The sequence below is a fragment of the Patella vulgata genome, chromosome 5, assembly GCF_932274485.2.
Source record: "Patella vulgata chromosome 5, xgPatVulg1.2, whole genome shotgun sequence".
NCBI classification, from domain to species: domain Eukaryota; kingdom Metazoa; phylum Mollusca; class Gastropoda; family Patellidae; genus Patella; species Patella vulgata.
This window is the reverse complement of record NC_065883.2, coordinates 21891648-21917153: the sequence shown is the minus strand read 5'-3', so window position 1 is coordinate 21917153 and position 25506 is coordinate 21891648. Positions and strand designations below refer to the sequence as shown.

Genomic DNA, 25506 nt, shown 5'->3' with positions numbered 1-25506 from the left:
GAAGTCAATTTTACACATATTTATTGTTCGGAAAGTCACAAAAAAGAAACTTAATAGAATTAATTGTCTAGATTTGGGCGATTTATTTGCAGTCAAAGAAATCTTAATCAGTTTTGTTGAATGTTTTTACAATAATGCTGTTGATAGTAATTTTATGTCGTCTGTTTGCCTGACAATACTGTGTTTACATTTACTGTCACTTAACATTTGAACTTTATGCATTCGGTTCAGCATTAAGATCAATGTGTCACACATTCAAATAGTTGTTGGTAGGTTCATGCGATGCATTACGATAGGATTTTCCCTATTGAGGTCAAGATCTGGTATGTGCAGATACGTTGACCTCGATATATTTGTAAGACCTGATAGGATTACTGCGATTACTCCACGATTAAAACCACAATCTCGATCATAGCACGAATCTTGATAGTGAAAACCTTGCATTATTCCACCAAATTTTTCATTTCAATTTTAAAATTCTTTATGAATTGTATATTACGAGATCTAATCGAAAAATAAGAATGAAAATACCACTTTAATTTCGCTCACCTACAAAGATTAATAAGCATGAAAATACCACTTTGATTTCTCTCACCTACAAAGATTGTCCCTAATTGAAATAGAATGCGTAATGGACATGATATATCCTGAAGGCTAGTTGCTAAACAGATTACTTCCACATACCTCACCGTATAGTTTTTAGTAGGTTTTCTCCAGTAAACGGCTTCACATCCTGAAATCGACATAAACAAGATAATTTCTCTCATGTCAATGTGTCCAAATGAAATGAAGAAATGACATCTTAGTTTTTTGTACTAACCTGGTTAATAAAAACGTACATATGTACCTGACAAGATGTCAAGACACTAACCTGGTTAATCAAGACATACATTACCTGACAACATGTCAAGACACTAATGAACTTCAGGTAGTTCCTGACATTTTCAACTTAGTGCCAAACATGTATTAATAATATCAATAAATTTGTGTCAGACAAAATGACAGGTGCATCCAGGGTTGCATGTAGTGTACTTAAGAGGGGAGTTTTTCCCAGATAGGGGCGCTAGGGTCTACTGCACTCTCATTTTGATATTTTAACATGCGCACTAACGTTAACATGGGACATGGTAATGACTAGATCCATGTTCCTTGTCAAGCCCTCTATCCATCACAACTGACAATGAGATACCTTGCCAGAAAATCCTGAGGTATTTACTTGGCCAACACCGAGAATGAATCTGAGCCTTCCTGGTTAGTCAGTTAGTGGCCAGGGCTGGGGTAATGGTAATGGGTAATGGTAATGGAATGTAATCATTACATTTTTTAAGTAATGGCCATTGTGAATCGAGAATTATTATCGAGTTTGATTTTGTAGGCGCTTCATTGCAGAAAAATTTCTATGAAAAATGTTTGTTTTATTCATATACTCATAAAGTAACGGGTAATGGTAATTAATTACTTTCAAGGTAATGGGTAATGGTTATTAATTACATTGCTAAAAATGAGAAACTAATTGTAATGATTACATTTAAAAAGTAATGGTAATGGTAATGTAATTAATTACATTGGCAATGTAATGGCCCCAGCCCTGACAGTGGCTTGCTCACTGATCCACCACAGCTCCAAGACAAAGTAATAAATGAATTATTTTTATGTACTGGCAAGCTCTTCTGAACTCTTTAAAATGATTCATCATTAAACATTTCATATGATCTCATTTGATCACAGGTAACTGTTTCTTATAAATGATATTTGCGTATTGAATATCTTATCGATGTATTCAAAAAGTATTTGCTGGACTAACATCACTATCAGAATCAAGGACTTGAATGTAATAAGGACTTGTTGATGGGGGAGGAGGGGGGGGGGTGGTCTTACTTGTAGGCTTCAGATGATAGCGTCTGTCATTGAATCAAGTTTGGTGGTTGTGATCCCAAGCTTGTATGTCACAAAGAATGGATGTTTATTTTGCTTTATTTCAAACCCCTTATGACTAAACTTGGTCACATAATGAATGATCACTCAAATTGTAGATAATTGTTAAATTTTTGTGTTATTGACTCATCCATTAGTGTGACAAGTTTATGAAAACATTAATACAATAGTTATTATGAATCAGTCAATTATTATGTGGGCTGATACCGGTACAATAGGGGATATAACACACTTGTTGAATGGATGTTGTTGAATGCTAGAGAAAGTTTATTAAACAACACATATTATTCTAATTAATATTTTAGCTTATGTTTCTTAATCGTTTACAGTTGAATAAGAGAACATGGGATGAAATAATTGTTATTAAGTGGTGGATTGAGGAAGTATGGGCCCCCATGATATTGCTAATTGCTAATATAACCGTCACCAATGTCTGTCTGTTATACACATCTCTTGTAAAACTGGAAAATTTGATCATATATCAGCTAAGTTACAGAAACTCCATTGGCTTCCAGTTTGAGCGAGGGTTCAATTAATAGCTCTTGTGAATGTGTTTAAATCAATTTATTCTGACACCGCACCCAGTTATTTAAAAGAACTCTTTGATTTCTATACTCCCCGGCGATCCAACCTTCGTTCTTCAAGTGATCATAGCATATTGAGGATCCCCAAATATAATAAGCATTCTGGTAAATATGCTTTCTCCATCAGAGCAGCTAAAATGTGGAATGATCTTCCAAAAACTCTTTGAGAGTCCTCTTCCATCCAGAGTTTTAAGACTAACTTAAAAACATACTTATTTCAAAAATGTTTTTGAAAATGCGCTTAGAAATACTCATGTGTAATGAAGCACTATATAAATCGAACAATAATAATAATAATAACAATAGAGGCTATGGAGCCATGGTGGCTCAGTGAGTAAGACGTTGGCTCGCTAACCTGGAGGTCCCGTTTTCAATTATGTTGTTGGCTGAGAAAATTCAACAGGATTTTCCGGCGTGGTCCCTACTTGTTAGTGTTGCAGGACTGAAGTCCTGTGTACACATTCGTGTGCATATAAAAGAACCCGCAACATTTGGAATTTGAAATAAGAGTAAGTCGTAGTACCGTTTTCCAGGCAAAATTCCCCTCATAGCACACTGTATGTCATATGCGCGTCTTCATTAGCCCAGTTGAAGCACAGTAGGACAGCAGCAGGGGAATATTAAACTTGGGTTTGTAGCTATAACTGTTTAACAGTCTATCCCAATTCTATGGACAGAATAACTCTGATTCTGATTGAGATGCAAAGTTCAAACTTTAGAAGGAATGTTATTAAATGAGTTGGTTGATGAGCAGAGACAAGCCATTTGATTTGCTTCAAATTTAAGATGCAGAATGTTCAATCTGCATAATAGATGTTCTTAAGGTGAATAATTTGACAGAGTTATATGATTATCTTTTTCTACTTGGTTTATTGCCAGTTATTGATCATTACCTTTTAAGACTTATAATGAAATAGGTTTTAAGGAATTTCTTGTCAATCCTTGTCAAACTGGTATATTTCGTCGTGAATGATGTATAGTGGGAATACTTAATTCATTTACAGTGTTTTAATATTACAAATAAGAGTGCAATTTACATGACTGGTCAAATAATTTCCTCCATTATCTACTAAATCTCTGTTATATTCCATGAGCAGTAGCATATATGTGACTGAGTCAAAATGAGTCGAAATGCGCACGAATCAATAATGAGATATAGACAAAATAAGTGAAAATATTGATTTTGATCGAAATTGAGATTTTCACAAAAATGAGTCGATAAATATACTATCTATCGACACAAAAGATCAAAATAGCAATAAAACATTTTAAAACACCTGTATTTGAACGTTTTGTAAGAATACCGTATTCTTAAATCATTTACAGTGTTTTAATATTACAAATAAGAGTGCAATTTACATGACTGGTCAAATAATTTCCTCCATTATCTACTAAATCTCTGTTATATTCCATGAGCGGTAGCATATATGTGACTGAGTCAAAATGAGTCGAAATGCGCACGAATCAATAATGAGATATAGACAAAATAAGTGAAAATATTAATTTTGATCGAAAATGAGATTTTCACAAAAATGGGTCGATAAATATACTATCTATCGACACAAAAGATCAAAATAGCAATAAAACATTTTAAAACACCTGTATTTGAACGTTTTGTAAGAATACCGTATTCTTAAAATTCTCGACGAAATTAGTTATATTTCTTGGCTCGCAGCATGACGGTCATTCCTCTTGCATAATAATTGGCATCGTTGTAAAGCGGAGCATCTCTAGTTTACAAATATGATCAAAATATTGTCGATAAATTGATTTTGAACGGATACAATCGAGTTTTAAAACCCCTAAAAAATATAAATAAACTCCGCCTGTTGCCATGCTGTCTACACAACTCGTTTGCTGATTGGCCCAGACACTGTGTGCAAGGCATTATCGATAAATATTTGGTTTTGGCGATAATGTTTTTGGGTACCTACATGCGATTCACTCTGATAAGTGGCAGAAAAAAATTAATTCTGATTGTATATAGATTGCTGTTGAGTGTTAATCGAAACCACGTGGCTGATTATGTAAATTAATCGACAAGCGGGTGTGTGTCATTGAGTAATACTATTACTAATCAACTGTCACGGGTCAATGATAAGCCGTCGACAACTCATTATTTACCCCGAATGATTAATCCAAGTGGTGATTATTTGATATCTCATATAATCTTCAAAAAATAATCTATAGGCCTTAAATGGAAATAAACAAAATGGCCAATAATTTTCTTTACGAAGAGAATTTTATTGATAGCTGAATTCCGTTTACTGTCGCTTCTTCATAATCATACGGCATGCAAAGTAAGGAATGCATAATTCGCTTGCGTGTAGGGGTCTTTAGCAGTGGGAGGAAACCGGAGGACCCAGAGAAAACCAACAAGGTTGGACAGGCGATCCTACTCCTTGTAACATACAACCAGGGATTCGTAACCACGTCAGTTGACTCAATGACCGGCCGTATGATTAGCACGTGCTAACCATTCGGCCATCCAACCCCCCTATACACAACAGACTACTAATGTATAGATTGTTCTTCAGTATAACACATTTTGTGAATATTATGCCGTATGTGTTATGGATGTTTCGTTATGAAAGGAGTGCATTTATTACGATTATCGTTGTCAGCACCCTTGTAATCCTAAATAAAAAACACATTAAACGACAAAATAGCAAATAAATTGCGGAAATAGTCGGATCAAATTTTTACTACGATTTTCGTCTTCAGCACCTCTGAAAACCCATGGAAAGATATATTCAACGACAAAACAGCAAATAAATGGCCTGGTTGCTATGGGATTTTGTTTTGGAACATACCAAATCTTTGACTTGCTTTTACTCAAAACTTATTTTTGTGAGTTGGGTAGTTTCCAATAGTCACAGCTCAGTCAATTTTTACCCAATTCAAACAAACTATACATCAAATTGAAGGTAATGGGTTGGAGAATGTGAAAATAGCTCAATTTTCAAAATTTCCTCATTGTGACTCAGTATGCTATGGCAGGGTCACATATGGTCAAATATTTTCCATGAGTATGATTGTTGTTATTTATTAAATCCCCATTACATTGCATGAACAGTAGCCTATATATGGTCAAATATTTTCCATCAGTATTATTGTTTGTATTTATTAAATCCCCATTACATTGTATGAACGGTATATGGTTATAGATTACATTTTGATTGCAATACGTTAAAATAAATGAGTTTATCGTTACGGTATTGAATAAAGAAACACAGTAAGCTTATTATTGGAACATCATCAGACCTTTAATACACACTCTTAAGTTATATTTCTTCTCAAATTGCTGATAGCATTCCAGTCTGTTGGGCAGGGCTTATAATATGCGATCACATTGTATAAAATTGATAAAGCACTACTAATTTGATACAAGTAACATAAAAATATATTCAGGTGGTATTTCAAGATCCATTCTTGATGGTTATTTATCATGGCAGATTCAATTCTCTCAGATATATATTAAATACTAATGTTGGATTGTATGATTAATCTACAAGAATACAAGGTCAATATAATGATAACTAATAAAACCATTTTTATATGCCCACATTTTCATGTGGATGTATATTATTGTTGCTCCTGTCCATCCGTCCATCCATCCACAATTTGTTTGTGAACACTCTACAGGTCACAATTTTTATCCGATTTTGACGAAACTTGAAATATAAGTGTATTTCCCAAAGATATCAGTTCCTGTTGATATTGGCATGTATTGGACCATAACTTCATGGATTATGGCCCCTGATTGTACGAAAAATCACGTTTTTAGCTTGTAGACACTCTAGAGGTCACAATTTTGATCCGATTTTGATGAAACATGAAATGCATGTTTATAACCCAAAGATCTTGGTTCCTTGCGATATTCGCGCATATCGGATTGTAACTTCCTGAATTATGCCCCCTGATTGTAAGAAAAATCACGTTTTTAGCTTGTGGTCTATCTAGAGGTCACAATTTATGTCCGATTGAAAAAAAACGTTTTAGTATATCACTGTTGCACCCTAAAAAAGCTGGAGTTCGAATTTCGTGAAAATCGGACCAAATTGCCGGACAAAATGGCTTCCCCTTGTACGCAAATAGTGTGAACAACTGGTATATCAAGGTTGTGGACCTTCTGCTCTTCTAGAGGTCACAATTTTGATCCGATTTTGATGAAACTTGTACGCAAATAGTGTAAAATATGGTATATCAAGGTTGTGGACCCTCTAGAGGTCACAATTTTCATCCGATTTTGATGAAACTTGAAATGCATGTTTATAACCCAAAGATCTTGGTGCCTTTTGATATTCGCTGAGCTTGTGGTACCTATAGAGGTGTGAATATATCACAGTTATACACTAATGATTATTGAGTTCGAATTTCGTGAAAATCGGACAAAAACTGACAGACATAATGGCCGTCCCTTGTACGTAAAAATATGGTATATCAAGGTTGTGGACCCTGTAGAGGGTACAGTTTTTATTTGATTTGGATGAAACTTTAAATGCCTGTTTTTATCATAAAGATCTTGGTTCCGTTTGATAATCACACATATCCGAATGTAACTTCCTGGATTATGGCCCCTGATTGGTCGAAAAATCGCATTTTTAACTTGTGTATTCTCTAGAGGTCACAATTTTTTTCCGATTTTATAAAAACGTTTAGATATATCACCATTCGACCATAATGAAGGTTGAATTGGAATTTTGGGAAAATCGATATGAAACTGCTCGACAAAATGGCCTCTCTTTGGCCTCTCTTTGTATAAGTATGTAATACAAAGTTTATGGACCCTCTAGAGGTCACAATTTTTATCCAATTTTAATGAAACTTAAAACATATCTTTATATTCCAAAAATCTCAGTCCCTCTTGATATTTGGGCATTTCAGACCATAACTTCCTGGATTATGGCCCTTGATTGTACAAAAAATCGTTTTTGTTTTTAGCTTGTTCTCTATCCATCTCTTGCAAAATGTGAGCAGCCACTGGTAATTTATATGCAGTAATATATTTTGTTTGATTTGACCTACTGACAACAGTAATCGGTCTGAAATGAGATCTGCAGTTCTATAGTATGACACAAGTCTTACTGAACAGCTTCCTACCATCAAAAAGTTTATTGAAAAGAAAGTATGATATATTTTACTAGAGAAAATAGATTGACTAAATTTCTGTAAGACGAAACTTTGTATATACAAAAAAAAAAAAAAAAAAATTTGATTGGGGGACTAGGCAACTATCCAACTGAAGTTAAAGATGCATTCCCACAAAAGAATTTATTGGGTGGTTATTTCCAATAAAAGTATGGCAATTTTGGTATATATGGAAAGCAGAGACACCCATTCAGACTTTTAAAAAATACTGGATTCCCGGAAAAACAACCATGGATAGCGCACAGGACAAAAATGAGAGGGTGCTGCTAATTTTCAGTCCGAGGATTAGGACTGTCTGCACCAGTGATGTCAAGGGTTGTATGTGCAGATTGTCTGACCACTTTGCATTATGAAACACTTCGTTTGATAAACATGATTGCAAGCAGACGTGGGAAAAGTGAGAGATTTAAACGTACAACAGATTCTGAGACTAAACTGCAGAAATAGAAATAGGCAGGGGATAATCCCAGAATTGACTTAGGTTTCAGCGATTAAAGACAACATCATCTTTTATATGCAATGAATTCTCCCTCAGTTTGACTACGAAGTCACATGACAAACATGACTTCTTTAAATGGGGTTTTATAGCTAGGGGTATTTCCTCATGGATGCTATGGTTTGACAGGTATTTGAAGCAAATTTTTGATAGATTATTTAGTTTCACTATGTTTTTAGTCCAAATATGTCATCAAAATCTTCAGTTTGTACAAGGGAAGGCATCTTTAAAGTTGCAATTTCATATTTTTAAGTTATATTTTTAAAATTTATTAAAATAAAGCCTTAAAATAGATGGTATCTATAAACAGTCCTACCTTGTTAAAGAATAATCCTATTAATCCTATAATTCACTATTGCCAGTTGAGAAATTGGCAAAAATATCATTTTCATCTTCAAATTCCAACGTTTGAAGATAACAACTCCATGGTGGAGAATAGAAAACAAGGGGGGTAATTGGGAGGTAATTGTGTTATTATTTACTGTGTAAATGAGTTTTAAGTGTGAGAATGACACCTATAGTCGTATAATAGTGAGTTGACAACCTATTGAGCAAAAGACATAGAAATAATTATGTATTGACTTTCTTAGAAAATATGAAATTGTAACTTTAAATATGTTATCTTTTGAATAAAAAAATAAATTAATACTGAATATGCTATTTGTCTCCAGGTCACATTAAAATCATGATAGGTTTTGCACCAACAGTGTTGTCTAAATTTTATTGTCAAGTCATCCACCGTAAAATTAATTCATAGCTATAAATAGTTTTTGATCTGCAGTTAATGGTATGGTGGGGGGGGGAGATATTATACTAGAGTAGATGAAATATAGATGTGTGCAATACGAATCAGTGACGCTGTGCTGAGTATAGGTTAACATTTAACGGCAATCTTGGGGGATTGTACCAATACCTGTTGTTGAAATATAGATACCGGATCAGTGAATCTGTGCCTAGTAGTTTTATCCGTTAGCACATCAAGTAGTCTTCACATAATTAAAGCCGGTTGATAAAAGATTGTGTTAAATGTGAATCTGTGTCTAGTAATTTTATCAGTTAGCAGATCGAGTAGTCTTCACATAATTAAAGCTGGTTGATAAAAGATTGTGTTAAATATTCTTGGGGATTTACTCTGACTGGAAGTCATTACCTATAACTTAGTGACAAAACTAGTCAAGTCATTGTGAAAGAACCTTAATAGTTGTGAAATTGTAATTAGTTCTGTAATCAATGAATATTAATTTATAATAATGTTCTCTCGGATTGATGTGATCTAAGGATTAAATAGATAACACTACCCTGCTGCAGATACTGGATTCTGATTGGCTAGAAATCTTCCAGGAAATGACTGTTTTTGTATTAAACTGGAAAGCTTTTCATTGATAAGAGTAGAAAATATATTACTAGCTGTAGGAATAACAATCAGTTTGTCAATTGAATTTGTAGCAGACATTTGATCAGGCAGTAAACTATAAACATTGGGGCACTTTGGAGATAGTTTGTAGCAAAATTTCAGTTTTATCAGGCAGACATCTATTAAAACAGAGACAATTTGGAAATAATTTTTTGAGAAAAGTTGTTTGAAGAAACATAAAATTTGTCATAAATAAATTGATGATTATACGTAACTAACCATCACAAGACGCTAACAGAAAAAGAAATGATGAGTAAATTGTGTTTTTTTAAGACTAATGTAATTGCATGAATTATTCAGTGACTTGAAAGAGCATCAAAAGTGAATTTTTGTTTTCTACAGGGTATTTCGACTGACACTCCTCTATAGATGTCAAGGTTGAATGATTTGTTATGTAATCCTATATAGATGTCAAAGTTGAATGATTTGTTATGTATTCCTTTATGAAACCTATTTATGTGTCATTGGTTATCTATCTCCGTACTCTTTAATAAACTGTGCTCCTTTCTACAATACAGTAACTCTGGTGTATAAAATATTTTAATTGATTGCAATGGATAACATGACAGGTTGGACTAATAATTCTGTTGGTTTATTCACAGATGATTCGGAATTGGATACTAAATTATTTGGCAGAATTATTGCAGCCATCATGATAATGTTTATTCCATTTATATTAGGTGGAAATCTGATTGTTTTAATCGCTGTGATGAGTTTTGTAAAACTTCAGACAGTTACAAATTATTTTGTAGCGAGTCTTGCATTTGCAGATTTGTTAGTCGGAGCTGGTGCGATTCCACTATATGCTGTGTTTCATTTGGAAACTGAAAATATTGTAGAAAATAAAACTGCTTGTTTGATAAGATATGCATTGGTCGTTGAGTCTTGTGGCGCATCCTTGCTCAATCTTCTTTTTATTTCCATCGATAGATTTATTGCCGTGATTTACCCCTTGCGATACTACAGCCTTGTTACTCCTAAAAGGGCAAAGGTGTCCATTTTGATTTTATGGATTTACATCACGTTCGTGAGTTTGTTGCCGACCATGGGCTGGAACCTCTGGAACGAGGATTCAATCTGTGATTTTTACGAAATTTTTCCGAAAGCATACGTTGTGATCTCTTCCTTCTTGTTGATTTCTGTTTGCATTTGTCTGGCAACATTAATGTATATAAGAATTTTTCTCGAAGCCAAAAGACAGCATAAAAAAATGGTTATCGAGACAGCTCACAGATCTACCTCCATTAAGCGTCGTCTTGAAAGAGATTTAAGCTCCGCAAAAGCTATGGCAACCGTACTGTTAATGTTTGTGATATTTTGGTTGCCCTATTTGGCGTCTGCACCTTTCAGGTTCAGTCCATACATGTCTAATAATTTGATCAATGTGATCAAGGACTTCGCTCTCTGTCTGAGCATGAGCAACTCTATGATCAATCCCATGATCTATGCGTTACTAAGGAAGGATTTCAGAGCAGCATTTAAACAAGTTTTACATTTGAAGTTAACACAACTGAGAACTGTGTCTGAAAGTAGTAATAAAACAACCAACAGCAATTCAGGTGTTAGCCTTAAAAATACTCCAAATTCTGAAGAAAATCTAACCAAAATGAAAGATTCTATCCCTATTCATTCAGTTATGGGTGCCAACCACGTCTGTGAGGTGGACAATTGTTCTGAAAGTGATCGTGAAAATACTCAAGCTGCCTTTTAAATTGGATTTTAAAAGAATTATGTGTACCGAAATTTGATTTTAGTGAACTATTATATTTATTGTTACAAATTAAAATTAAAATATTAGTATTTAATAAGACAATCGGTTATTTTTTTTTGGTTGCTGTTCTGCAAAGGTCCATACTGATGGCAGTGCAGTCATCTTTGGACAGTTCTTATTACAACTAAGGAAGCTTATTTTGAGCAAAATATTTGTTTTACGACTATAACTAAACAGACATATATTGACAGTTGTTAATTATAATCAAAAAAAAAATTAGATATTTTGATAAAAATTTTGTTCAAATTCAGCGTGTCACTTTAAATTGTGTTATGTAAGATGTAGCCAAGTGCAATCAACCACCAAATATTTACATATATATAAATATATTTATTCAATTTCTGAAGTAAGAAAATTTAATGTTTCTCCAAAAAGTAAACATATAAAATATCTGAAGCTGAAATTTTCATCAAAAGGAAAGATGTCAAAATATTTTTACGAGAGATTTATGATTTTGTGTGTTTACAACATTTCATCAGTACTTGTGATTGAATGATATATAACAGTTTGTTTATTTTGGATGCCTTCTATACTGGATACCATGAAAGATAAACAAATATTTCATTCCAGCCAACATTTTAAAGGTATGCTTTTATTTATTAGTTAAATCATGAGAGTACCCTTTAGGGTTGTCAAAATAATCCACAAAAGTTCTTCCACAATACATATTGCAGTGCGAAGTTTAGCATATCCATAATTTCACTCTGCTTTCACTTTATATTCAAACAGACCATTTGATATTATTTGGCGGGTTGGATGGCCGAATGGTTTGCCTGTGCGCGCTGTATCATAAGGCCTGTCATTGAGTCAACTGGTGGGGTTTTGAATCCCTGGTTGTACATGACAAGAAGTAGGGTCGCCTGCCCAACCTCGTGGGTTTTCTCCGGGTCCTCTGGTTACCTCCCCCTGCTAAACCCCCTACGCACAAGCGAATTCTTGAAATAAAATTAAAAACCATATGTTAGTCCCAAAATGACCTAGTTTGTGTCGAGTGGACGTTAAACCCCATTTCTCTCTCTCTCTCAAATATAATGCTATGGTGATAGGAGATAATGCCCTTAAATATAATGCTATGAAGGTGAGACAATACCCTCAAATATAATGCTATATTGATAGGACCTAATGGCCTAAAATACAGTGTTATGTTGATAAGACCTAACTACTTCTGTCTTTTGATAATTTGTAAATTAAAAGTTATACACACTTTTTTGTAATTAAAGAGAACAGCTTGATACAATTGAAAGAGATGGGGATGTTTATAAAACAATTAACAAGAAAGTTGGCATTGATTTTAAGTGCAAGTAATCTGATAAAGAGAGTAAAAACATGGACACTTATCTTTTATCACTTATAATGAACAATTACACTACATAAACCAGGTTGATTAAAAATATAGCCTTATTATAGTATCACATTACCATTCCTTAAAACAGATTGGTGGTGATGATATAAAGGGGAGGTGGGTGGATCCTTGATGTAAAACCGATGGAACTGGTAGGGAGCAGGGGGTTTGAGTGATCCAATTCATAAGACCTGGTATATGTGCATGCCATATGTTAAATTGATAGCAGAGTAGGGTAGTAAATAAGGTCATGTTGATTGTTTTAAATTCTCTAAATTTAAATAAACCATTTAGTCCAAAATTGAATGGGTTAGTGTCTAATCTCTATCTCTGAATTAGAATGTGACTGTCTACTTAATCTAGATTAAAATTGTGAATAAAATTAAATTTCTAATATATAATGGTACATGTGTATCCTTATTAAATTGTTTTTGAGAGATCAGTGCTTCAAAAACTATCTGAATTTTCAAAATAAAGGAGAATCAGGTTATGCTAGACAAAACTATAGTATGGATATTTGTGGTATGCAATTAATAACATTTATCTGTTAACCTTAAAGGAGAAGTTCAGTCTTCGCAGTTTATTTATTTTTATTTTTTATTGTCTGTAGTGTTGAACTCGTTTCAACCATGCTAAATCTGAAATAGAAATTGATTTGTCTTTCATTAAGAAATTAATGTGCCAACTGTATCAGGGTAGTTGTTGTCCATTGTAAAGCTGTGACCATGTGCTATATTAGTCCTGGATTCAGCCACTGTCTGCGTATAAGGAGAGTGATGGTTATTGTACTTGGATATGGTCATATCTTTATTTTGTTAATTAAAGTTAAATGTTACCCAGATATGGTTATATCCCACTTCTTAATTTGTTAATTAAAAGGGGATGATTTGTGGATAATGTATAAAAAATCTGCAATGACTGGATTTCCCCCTTAATATATTTTATCAAATAGTATATTTTTCTTAACATTTTGAAGCTTTTTATATTCATGTATATGAATATTCTAGTATAGTTATTGATATATTTGAAGACATTTTTTATTGTGGAACACCCTAAGTTCATTTTGTTTCAGTTCAACATGTCTCTTTTATTAATGGCTGTTTTCATTATTTATTTTAATAAGATAATTAATGTATACTTAAATAATTAGACCACTCTGTGTTGACTCAAACCTAAATAACTACAGTTCATACTGAGATAAGGCAATATTCGGAAATGAAAATAATGTTGGTTCACATGTCCTAATGATGCACACTAATGAACTAGTAGGTCTACCTGACATTTTGAAATATCATTAAAAACACTGATACACATTATAGTAACTGTGCCAGACAGAATGAAGACACTAGAGGGATTGTGCCCGACAAAGCCTGAATGTGCTTCTGACAGGCGGGTGGGGTGGCTGAATGGATAACGCGTGCACGTTGGATCAGAAAGTTCTGCCATTGAGTCAAGTGGTGTGCTTACGATTCTCTGCTTGTACGTGACAAGGAATAGGGTCGCCTATCCCACCTCAGGGGTTTTCTCCGGGTCCTCCAGTTTTCTGAAACTGTTAAAAACATTTACGTGCAAATGAATTATTGAAATAAAATTGAACCATGTGTTAGTCACAGAATGACCTAGTTTGTGTGTGTGTGTGTGTGTGTGTCTCTCTCTCTCTCTCTCTCTCTCTCTCTCCTGACCTGCATTATTTCCAGGTGCAACTCTAAATGTTATAAAGTAACAGATAGTTAATTATGTAAAGATACATTATGTAAGATTTAGATAAAGAGCTGAAAGTTCTCTCTATATAATAGTTTCAAAATAGATAATGAAGAGGAATATATTGAAAATTTCAGTCAAATTACTTAATTCTGAGCAAATTTTGAAGTTTTGATAAGAATAGCATCTTCCCAATGGTCTAGAGAGTTGATTATAGCCGTGTCATGTGAATAAATGTCTACATGTAATTAATCGTATCTAAAAATACACCTGCAACAGGCAGATTTAGTTCTTACATAATGGATCTTTAATGAAAATACTTGTCTGAAATGTTTTAGGTTTAAATTTTTTGTTTTATCGATAAATGATTTGTTTAGTCTATTACCTTGTTCTGGCTTTGTCTTCAAATGAGGTGTATTTTGACTGTCAATGCTTTGTAGGTGATCAGGTCTATCTCTCTCTGTTTCTGTTTCTGTTCATTAATACGTATACCAGAGTATATAAACTGTGAAGATCTGATTATCTTCTTAAAGGAAAGAATGTATATTTATTGTCTCTAGCTGAAACTTACACCTATTATTGATTAACAGAACACAGTTTTTATGGGATACAATCACTAGTTTATTCTAAAAGCACGACGTTTCGACAAGTGATTGTATCCCATAAAAACTGTGTTCTGTTAATTTGTTCCCTGATCGCTAAATGCCACTTAAAGAATAGAATACCTATTATTGATGTCGTCATGCCAAGGTTATTGTCAGTCAATTTTATACACTGTATCCTCATTGAAATATGATCCTCCTATATTGTCATCACCCATGTCAGTCTGTCTTGAAAAATTTCTTGTGAATACTTATAGATGACATATATCATCCAACATTTAATTTTATATATTTGTTTACACCGGTGAAATAAAGAAGCATGTTGTATTTCAACAAGTTCTTGTATTTCAACAAGTTTAACAACTTTATAGATGACATTATCATCTAACATTTTAATTTTGTATATTTGTTTTCACTAGCAAAATGAAAAAGCATGTTGTATTTCAGCAATTTCGAATGATAATAACTAACAGAGTTATGTTCTTTGATTACTTTCCAAAATCTTGTGAACGCTCTATCAACAAGAGTTATCATCTGATCTGCTTGACATTTCTATACATTGTTCAGACTCATAAAACCACAGAATCCTATTGAATTCCAACATTTTTGATAGTTACTTATTGAGTTATTATCATAGACATGATATCAACCCAATGATAAAACAGTAGAATGGAGATTTTGCTCTGAAGGATTCACAGTGTGACAAGCTTTTTTGGACTTCTTGGTTGACTCAACTGCTGTACACATGTGTTCAGTTGCCTGGCAACTGATCTTTTGTACACTTAGAAAGTCTATAAATAGATCTAAAGCCAAATCATATTTTGATGCATTCCCCTTAAGACACAATTTAGAATTCATGGTTTTAAAATAATGTTGAGTGGTTTTCAAATGACTCCAAGGGAAACTATAAATTGATCTGTTAGTATTATTAACTAACAGCTAAATTAATCAAGTAATTGACACTGAAACATCACAATTGCGCAGTTGGTCTATATGTTGGACAATATCACATTGTGAATAATATATATAGGTTTAGTCTCTGGTGTAAATTTAGTTAGTACAGTATTAGCATCTTATCAAAAACAAGTTGTTTACCTTACCAATCCCAGTCCAGTAAATCATAATACAGACCAGACTTCCAATCAAAACATTTCCTTTTTAATCATATATGACTTCCAGTAAATTGTGTCATTAATTTTGTGTTCATTTGTGTTTCAGATTGGAGAATCTATTTTAAGACTGTGTTTACTGGAATTATTTGAATTCCGTTTTATGCAAACAGATCCCAATTGGTCTAATTTTTTATATGATCCGGAAAAAGACAAGGTAAAGATAGAATTTATTTTTAGCCAACTACACGCATACTAATTAGTGTTATTTTAATAATGATTGCTGAAGGCAGTGCCAATAGAAATATTAACTTCCCTACAATTATTAATCTTTATCACCCAATACCACATTCTACAGTAGATATCGCTTATGTGATAAATTTCATAATCTACTGCGATATCTCCTTTGGAGATATTGCTTTACATGAATTTGATTGGTCAATTAAAAAGGAACTATTTTTTTTTATTTTCAAAGAACAATTCATTTTTTTTTAAAAGTAACTTCTTTTTTATTAAAAAGGAACTATTTTTATTTAATTGACCTTGATGGAAACACTGGGTCTATATAAAGGACTTTGCAATTTTTGAATTGCTGTCAAAAAATGATGTATCACTACACCGTAATGTAATCAGGTTCAATAAAAGTGAAATCTATAGCAAAGAATTATATTTATTTATTTGTGCATGTAAGAAAGGATTGGATGATAAATAAAATCTCCTACTCGGCAAAGCCTTGGGTTTTTTTTTACTTTATCGACTTGTGTTGATATTTTTTGATATCAAAAAAAGACTCGTAGGAGATTCTCTATTTAACAGTTACCTCTGTAGCTGATAATCAACTTCTTAAATATTAGGGTAAAAGTTTCTACACTTAACCCTTCTGTTCCCTTTATTTAGTTTTTAACTTTTTTTTTTAAAAATCAGTTAACGGTCCAATGCATCATTTAGCTCTACAGGAATCCCTTGCAAACAACAATATTGTGAAAGTTGAACCTCTAAAAGGAATATCAGTCCCAAAATAATCTGTTAAAGGCCCAATGTGTCATTTAGCGCTTTAGGAATTCCTTGCTAACTACAATATTGTGAAGGTTGGATCTCTAATAGCGATATCTGTCCCAATATGGTTCAATTCCTTTCAATATTTTCAAAGTTATGTTAAATTGAAATTTCATCAATATGGTAACGGAGATGGGATTAGTTTAAATCTGATTGAATCCAAGCCGGGAGATTATCTAACGTTGGTATTTTGATTTTGTTTTCTTAATTAAATTTTTAAATAATCAATCTGAGTACATATTTAGAGTGTATTAAGCCCAGAGAAATTAGATATTTTAGCGAAAATGCAAATGGTGCATTGAGACTTTAATTTGGCAACTTGTAGTTAGGAAATTGTATTTTATTAGGACTACCAGTACTTTAATACATTTAACAAATCTTGTTAGTAAAGTATTGTGTGTGTGTGAAATAGCTTTATTTAACGTCTGCTTCCACTGAAGTAATGCACTAGTAATGCACCTCATATACCATGGTTATTTGCAATGCAGTCCTTTCATTGGCTGACTCACTATGCTTTCCAGTCAATCAGCAAAAATGCAAGGATTAAATCAAGGGAGTTCAGGTTACCTATGTATTCAGAAGATTCTGATCAATAGACTTCTGAGTTCTGTGTCTCAAATTTGATAATAATGATAGTCATTGCTACTTCATTGACAAAAAAGTTCTAACATTCTGTCTTTCAAAGTGCCAAAGTGGTGACATCTCTTAGTAAGATGAAATTAGCTAAATCTTTAACTCAATATAATCCAAAGTTGTGATCTTACCTGGAAAAGATGGGCTTCTGATATCCAATATTTAAGACAAAATAAACATTTTACCATTGGACACTTTACCATTGGTACACGAATCGTGTACCATAGTGCATTTCAGCGTCATCTGTAAAAAGTGACCAGAAAGAACGAGGCAAGACATATTCCACAACTCATGTCAAACGGTGACGCCATATCTTATCTGGAGAGCATGCGCCATAGACTGGAATAACCAGGTGCTAGAAATTGCTATTCAGTTGAGACATGCCATATTTCACTGGACATAACTGATTTGGAATTAGAGTCCAAACGGGAATAATTGAATGTAAATCAGTTTATATACAATCAGATTACATTATTATATGCGTTGCGACCCATTTGGGTCAATTTCTAAGTCCCAAATATTAGCGATTTAGCTCCTTTAACTAATGTATCTTTAAGATTTCTGAATCCACACCATGTAATGACCATGTTGTTGTTATTTTCAGTTAGTATTATTAGATTTTGGAGCTAGTAGAGAATTTGATAAGGTATTTGTTGATCGGTATATACGTGTTATAAAATCAGCAGCTGAAGGTGATAGAGAGGGTATCCTATCAGGTTCAAAGACACTTGGTTTCTTAACAGGATATGAAACAAAGGTACGTTAACAAAATTTGAATATTCTGTCCACCTTTTTTGAATTGTCATCCTTGTCAGAAATAATTACCATTTAAAAGACTTTTTCTCAAGAGCAATATTTAAGACTTCCAAAAAGATTTGACCAGTCATTCTGACAGGATTTATAGTCAGACCTCAGTTTTGGGGGAAAATATATCTGGATCGCACGACTTTGCAACCGATCTCCATGCACTTTCCTTTGAACACAACACTCTATAGACTACATTTTTCATCAGATTTTAAAAACTTATTTTAATTTTAAATTTGAATTTGTAGATTCTTGTGAATGTGCTAATGAAAAAAATTTATATGCATTGTTCATGACTGAATCAAATATAATAGAGTTTCAACAATTTCCATAAATTAAAGAGTTTTTCACTTCGTAGAATCACAGAGCAACAACAGTTATCCTGTGATCTGTGTTTTGACCCTTGTTCACTTTTTGAAATTGTGTTAACGCTCAATCAACAAAACTTATCATCAATGTTATATCAATCTTATAGGTTATGGAAGAAGCACATATTGATGCTGTCATGATATTAGGAGAAGCTTTCTCTCACAATGAAGAATTTGACTTTACAACACAGAGTACAACTGGTCGAATACAGAATCTGATTCCCATTATGTTAAAACACAGACTATCACCTCCACCAGAAGAAACTTATTCTTTACATCGTAAAATGTCTGGAGCTTTCTTACTGTGTGCTAAATTAGGATGTCGAGTAAGATGTAAAGATTTATTTGAAAATGTCTGGGACAATTATACCTTTGGTGATGAAACAGAAGTGTGATAATAAAATATATTAAGACATGTAGACTGAAACTGATATTAATAACAAGATTAAAACAATATTGGGATGATGTGTATATGACAATTTATGTGAGGTTAAAAAAATAACAGTAGACTAGAAATATATGCAGAGGTAATTAATAAAATCATGACAAACCCTGAAGGTGGAACATTTGAAAGATGATAGCATTTTGGTCTGTTGATAATTACACTATAGTCTGTCCCTAATTAAAATGCAAATTTTTGCGGTTCCTCGCCTTTCCGAGTAAAGGGACAATTAAATTGGGTTCGTTTGTGTATCATCCTGTCTGTCATCGCACCTTTTGGAACACGATAAATCTGCTTCTGATTGAGATAGAATGTTAAATCAGGTAAATGTCTTAACCGAGTTCAATGCTGACCATTTTCTACTTTGGCTAAGCAGATACTACCCCAGATACAATAACTTTTATTTGTTAAGTGGTCCGGTCAGGACATCCCGTACAAACTGCCTGAATCTTTCAAGTATTTTTTTTTAAAGAAATACAAACTTACAATTCCATGTTATCTCCTCGTGTCTAGTAAATAAATTACTTAACCACAGCAAAAGCATTTAACTATTACATGTAAAAGGGAGACGATTCTTGGTCAAGTATACGGTTGCAGACCACCATTAAATTTCACCATGTGCTTACCCACCAATGAAGTTCCTTAAAATACTCATCTTTCTCTCTGTCTAAACTTTTCACCTTTAGCATGGCCATTTTTGTTGATTTTTTGGTCTAGAATCAAAGAAAATTGTTTGGGGGATAGTTACCGGTACATGATTATAATATGCTACTTCAGGTTTGTGTATCTCAGAATTTTACTGGTCAACCTGATGCAAACTTTTGTTGCTCTGTCTTTAGTGAAAAGCGTTCAGTCCTACGAAAATATGGGAAAAGTTAGATGTTGGGAAATAGACCCCAATTAAAATTAAAGTCAATGGGGAAAGTAATGGTGCTCTGAATCCATGTTATTGAATATTATGTTGAGCATAATATAGTTAAGTTTTCTATTATTACATGTATAAAGGGAGATGACTCTTGTTTCAGTATACCATAGAATATGTATGTGTGTTAATATATATTTATTGTTTATAGTATATAAGAATATAGTAAATAGTGCTGAAACTGTAAAAATTATAAATTGATTAAATAGTTTCTCACTATAAACTTGGTTGGTTAATATTAGATAGAGAAATAGTCTTAAGTTAACCATATTGTTATGTGTAACACCAGAATTCTAAGATTTCTTAATTCTACTTCTTAAACAAAACATTCCTTCCTTATACCCTTAAAGTAGTCGAACACTGATTTATTGCATCTGCAACACACAATTAAAATCCATATCTTAAAGAAACCCAATATTGTAAGTGTGTGCTCATGGGATGGGGGACTCACTGACTATGGGTATGCCAAGACTGTGGCCAATAAAGAAGTTGAAAATGTATTTGTGTGATTCTTTGATCTAAGAACAACCCTTTTATGATTCTTAATAGAGTTTTTGGATCCCAGTGTGGCCATCCCAGTATGAATAATCAAGCCCTTATATTAACAAGGGTAACACTTAGTGGGGATGACAAGGACAGTGTGTCTTGTCTTTCGAAAATAACTAGACTATATTTACAGTCATGAAATGTATGATAGCTACTCTTGTTTATAGTACTGTGAAACGCCCTGAGGGTGTTTGGGTTTCATTTTTCATAGTCATTCCATTAACAGATTGTGTCACTATCACCAAAGACGTAGGCTATATAAGGGAAAATGGAATATTTTGACGCTGGTGAGTTCTATATTGTGTTCAGGTGTAGGACTCTATACCAGGTATCATTTCTGTAGACCGATACTTTTATATATGACATCAAGGTATATTTTTAAAGAGACAGTGTATTCTTCTCAATTCACAAGATCATTGGATCACCCTTATGTTTGCTTAGGCCAACTTTCTTTACCAGGGAATTTCACATAACATGTAATACAACTAACAATTTAGAAATGAATATAGAAAGAACCAGTTTATTGATTAGAACTGATTAACGACCAGAACATATAGATGGCGGAATAAAAGCTTCTGGATCAGAAATACCAGCTTTGATGTCATAATATCTGAAAAAATTATAAACAATATAAAGTACTGTATAATTATAAACAATATAAAGTACTGTATAATTATAAACAATATAAAGTACCGAATAATTATAAACATTATAAAGTACTGTATAATTATAAACATTATAAAGTACAGTATAATTATAAACATTATAAAGTACAGTATAATTATAAACAAAAATGTAAAGTAGTAAACAATATAAAGTACAGTATAGTTATAAACAATATAAAATACAGTTCATTATAAACAAGTACAGTATAATTACTAGGAATATAAAGTACGGTTTACATATAAATAATATTAAGTACAGTATATAAATAATATAAAGTACAGTATATAATACATCATGTGGGGCATTCAAGTACATAACGAGATCAGCGACAGTTTATAGTCAGTGGACTTGATCCTTAATACCCCCGTCAGACCGGGGTGGAGTCCTAACTGCGACGCTACGGCAACGGAAAATGGTCACAGAGCGCGTCATGATCGCCATACGCGTGGTAAAAGCGTGGCGGAAACGCTAGATATCGTGCTGTGGTCTCCATGGTCGCCAATGATCGCCGAGTAACGGCGTTTGTTTTAAACATGTTCAAAACAAACGCCAAGGTCTGCGATCTGAACTGGAAAGCTGTAAGAACGCGTCTTTTTTCAAGTTTGTAATTTTTTGGGACATTTTCTCGTGTTGTGTTTACGTTTGCCGGCGACTTTGTGCATTTTCTGGTCGCTGTACGGTCGCGGCAGCGCAGTAGGCAAAGGACGGTACTCCGGTCTGACGGGGGCTTAATGGGAATATCGCAAAATAATGGTGGTTTAGTGAGTTTGATACTGGCTCACACTAACCAGGAGATCCAGTGTTCAGCGTGGGGTGGGGTGGGGGGTTTGCGTGGCCGAATAGTTAACGTCTGCGCATTGTATCATAAGATCTGCCATTTAGTCAAGTGGCATGGTTTCGATTCATCGCTTGTATGCGACAAGGAGTAGGGTCGCCTGTCCAACCTCGTGGGGTTTTCTTTTGGTTCTCCGGTTTCCTTCACTGATAAAGACCCCTACGCGCAAGCGAATTATTGAAATAAAATTAAACCATATGTTAGTCCCGAAATGACCTAGTTTGTATCAATTAGACGTTAAATCCCATTTCTATCTCTCTGGGTTCCATGGGGAGGAAAACCTCCACTCTTTCGAATGGATCGAAAAAGAAACGATGTCCAGTGTTAACTGTAAGTTAAAGACCCACACCTCCACCCCTCCGATCAGTTAGCCTATCGCCATTGTTGGGGTATATGCCCGTCTTCATTGGCCCAAATAGGTATTGGCTTCTAAATTTTACTTACCGAGTATCTTCATAACCGTATGTAGGACTGTCATAACCAAATCTCAGAGGAACACAATCAGGTGTAGATACAATTCCAAAATATCGTCCTGTAGAAATAAATCACATTAATAAATTCATCTTAACTTTAACACAAAATACCGGCATGTAGAATAATGTCATTAAAAACATTTCCTTAACATAAAATACAATTATTATAACAATTCTTATACTCTTACTTTCCTGCTGCAAACCGGGCGCAATGGCATTATTTTGGCTTCAAATGTTATATGGACTATCATTCTGACATTTATTCACATGTCAAGTCTAAAATATACTCTCCAGACCACCGGTTGACCGGGATTTAAATGAGATTTAAAAATGTAACGATGAAATCGATTGTCAGTACCGTTGCTACAGTAATCACCAATCTACGCTACATTTCAAACACTCATAACTTCACTTAGAATAAAGTTATTTGAATGAAGTTTTCAATATATTCATTTTTCATTATCTACTTTTGAACTATACTCTTCAAAAAATGTAGGGGATATTGAAATGCAAATACCTATGCAGGTTGTGATATGATAAATAGTCATGGACACTTGACATGCTTTGAGAGTATGTTCACAGATGAAGAACTTATCGCCCCAACAGAACCACTGAGCTGCATGTGCGACACGCAATATCGCCATACACGTGGAAGGGGTTCATTGTCAAATTTGACACTTCAAGGAAGGATTGATGAAAACTGCCGCTTGCTGGTTTAACCTATCCATGTTAGCTTTCCTATCGGTGCTTGCATAAGGTTTACTGTTTAGCGTATCTTTGCTTTAGTGTGTTATGTTTAATTTGATCGGGAGACGTGTTCGTCGACGTCAACGTTAACCGACAACAATGCAAGAATTGGCCGTGGCACTGCAAGAGGAGTGGGTCAGATTGCCCCAAATCGTGATTGGACGGTTGATTAGGAGCATGCCACGACGAATTGCTGAATGTCTGAGGATTGGTGGAGCAATTACTCATTATTAAGACAAAAATCAAAAACGTCCGTTTTCACTTTTGACAGTGTATCTCTTTGCGAGTGAAATGGGGCCGTCAGATAAGCCGCCCATATGAACTGTTTATGTTCATGTGTAGGCAATTGGCCTGTTATTAACGTACACTGGTTACCTCTAATAAAAACAGCAGTGCATTTCCGCAGTTTTGTATTGTTTCTTAATATCCCCTACTCTTTTTTGAAGAGTATATTATAGCAAGAAGGGCCAGCTCTTGACATAAATATAACTTTCACCTTGATTGGTGTGAATAACTATTATGGTTGATGGCCCCCGGAGCTCCTCGTTTAGTATTGTCATTGACTGTGTGCATTATTCAATTGTCTGTGTTTTGGCGCGCAGTTTCCTAACAGTCTTTATCTAACCTACACAATAGTATAGACCTAAATAAAAACCAAGAGTAATAACTTTACATATCAAAGTGCTCTTAGTTAAATTTACCTCCTTCATAAGATCCTTCAAATATTGCAGCAGTCACGTGTTCATTTGGTAAACCGGCCATACCAATGACAAAAGAATCTGTAAAGTTGGCATTTGATGGTAAACCAATATCTACAAATGGTCTGGTGAAGGCTGTGACATTACATGTTCTGGTTCGAAGGTTCACACGATATTCTTTACGCTGTTGCAAAAAGAAAATTGAAAAATCAGGTATTTTGGGAGATTTAAAACAACAATCTTCTTCCCCTTCGAGGAGACAATCCCAGCCAAACTTACCCCTGAAACGGCGAATCGCGATTCTAGGAAATCATTTCGTGGTTTGTCCAAAAAGAAGAATAACGTCTTGATTAATTTTGTGTTATAACCTAAGAACTCCTTAAGCAATTTTCCCAACTGAAAATCCAGCGCTCGTCAAATGTAGATTGTTATCGGGCGCCATATTATAGGTCTTTTTCAAGATCTTTATGAAACCTTGTACACCCATCAACATCCATTTTGTTTCATTTGTGGCGGTGGTGGTATGGCGGGCGGTGGTATGGTTTGATTTTGATGCTAGAGAGGCTATTAATGTGTGAGAGTTGCTGAAGCAGCTCGCATCCCCTGCTCCAAAGCCCTCTACTCGAAACTTTTCCAATTCGCTTTTTTGGGATTCAATACCTCCCTTCGAAACATCGAGTTTATTTGATCAACCGCAGAGAATTTTAAATGCGAGATATTTAATACTTTACCTCATTGAAGAGTCTAAGAACGTCGTAGAAATCTGTAGTTGAGCCAATTGCAAGTTCCTCCCTTTCACGTACCCGTCGGCTGACAGCATCATAAGCTATTCTAGCGTACTGCGTGAAATTTCTCGACACATCGTACTGAAATATATTGACAATGTTATTGAATATTACAAGCGGATGTGAGTTTTTTAGAACGGGAAATCAAGATTCTGTGTACAAATTTGACAGTCCATTTAAAACAGACCCGCTACTTCCCGGACAAAAGTCTCCCTGCTCGATTTTTTGTTCTTCTTTCCGAAACATTTGATACCTTGTTTTACAAATAATATCTCGTGACTGTGTTAGGTTCGAGTAGATGACCTATTCATCAGGGCATTCACTATTTGTTGTGTTTAGCAGGCCAGGGCGGGCACTGGACAATCGAACAGAATGTCCCGGTTTCGAAGAAAAACAATGTGACCTTTTCCACTCAGTGATTTCGCC

The 25506-nt window shown here is 34.1% G+C and overlaps 1 protein-coding gene across 1 annotated transcript in view; it reads left to right on the top strand.

Annotated features, from left to right (window-relative positions):
• LOC126822324 (atypical kinase COQ8A, mitochondrial) overlaps window positions 1-20830 on the top strand; it is a 45284-nt gene extending 24454 nt beyond the window's left edge. Inside the window, exons 12-14 of the mRNA XM_050551141.1 lie at window positions 16215-16322; window positions 18399-18551; window positions 19074-20830. Of these exons, the coding sequence (XP_050407098.1) occupies window positions 16215-16322; window positions 18399-18551; window positions 19074-19361 (549 nt within the window). The 3' untranslated portion in view covers window positions 19362-20830. The remainder of the gene's footprint in view (window positions 1-16214; window positions 16323-18398; window positions 18552-19073) is intronic.
• The last annotated feature ends 4676 nt before the right edge of the window (window positions 20831-25506 follow it).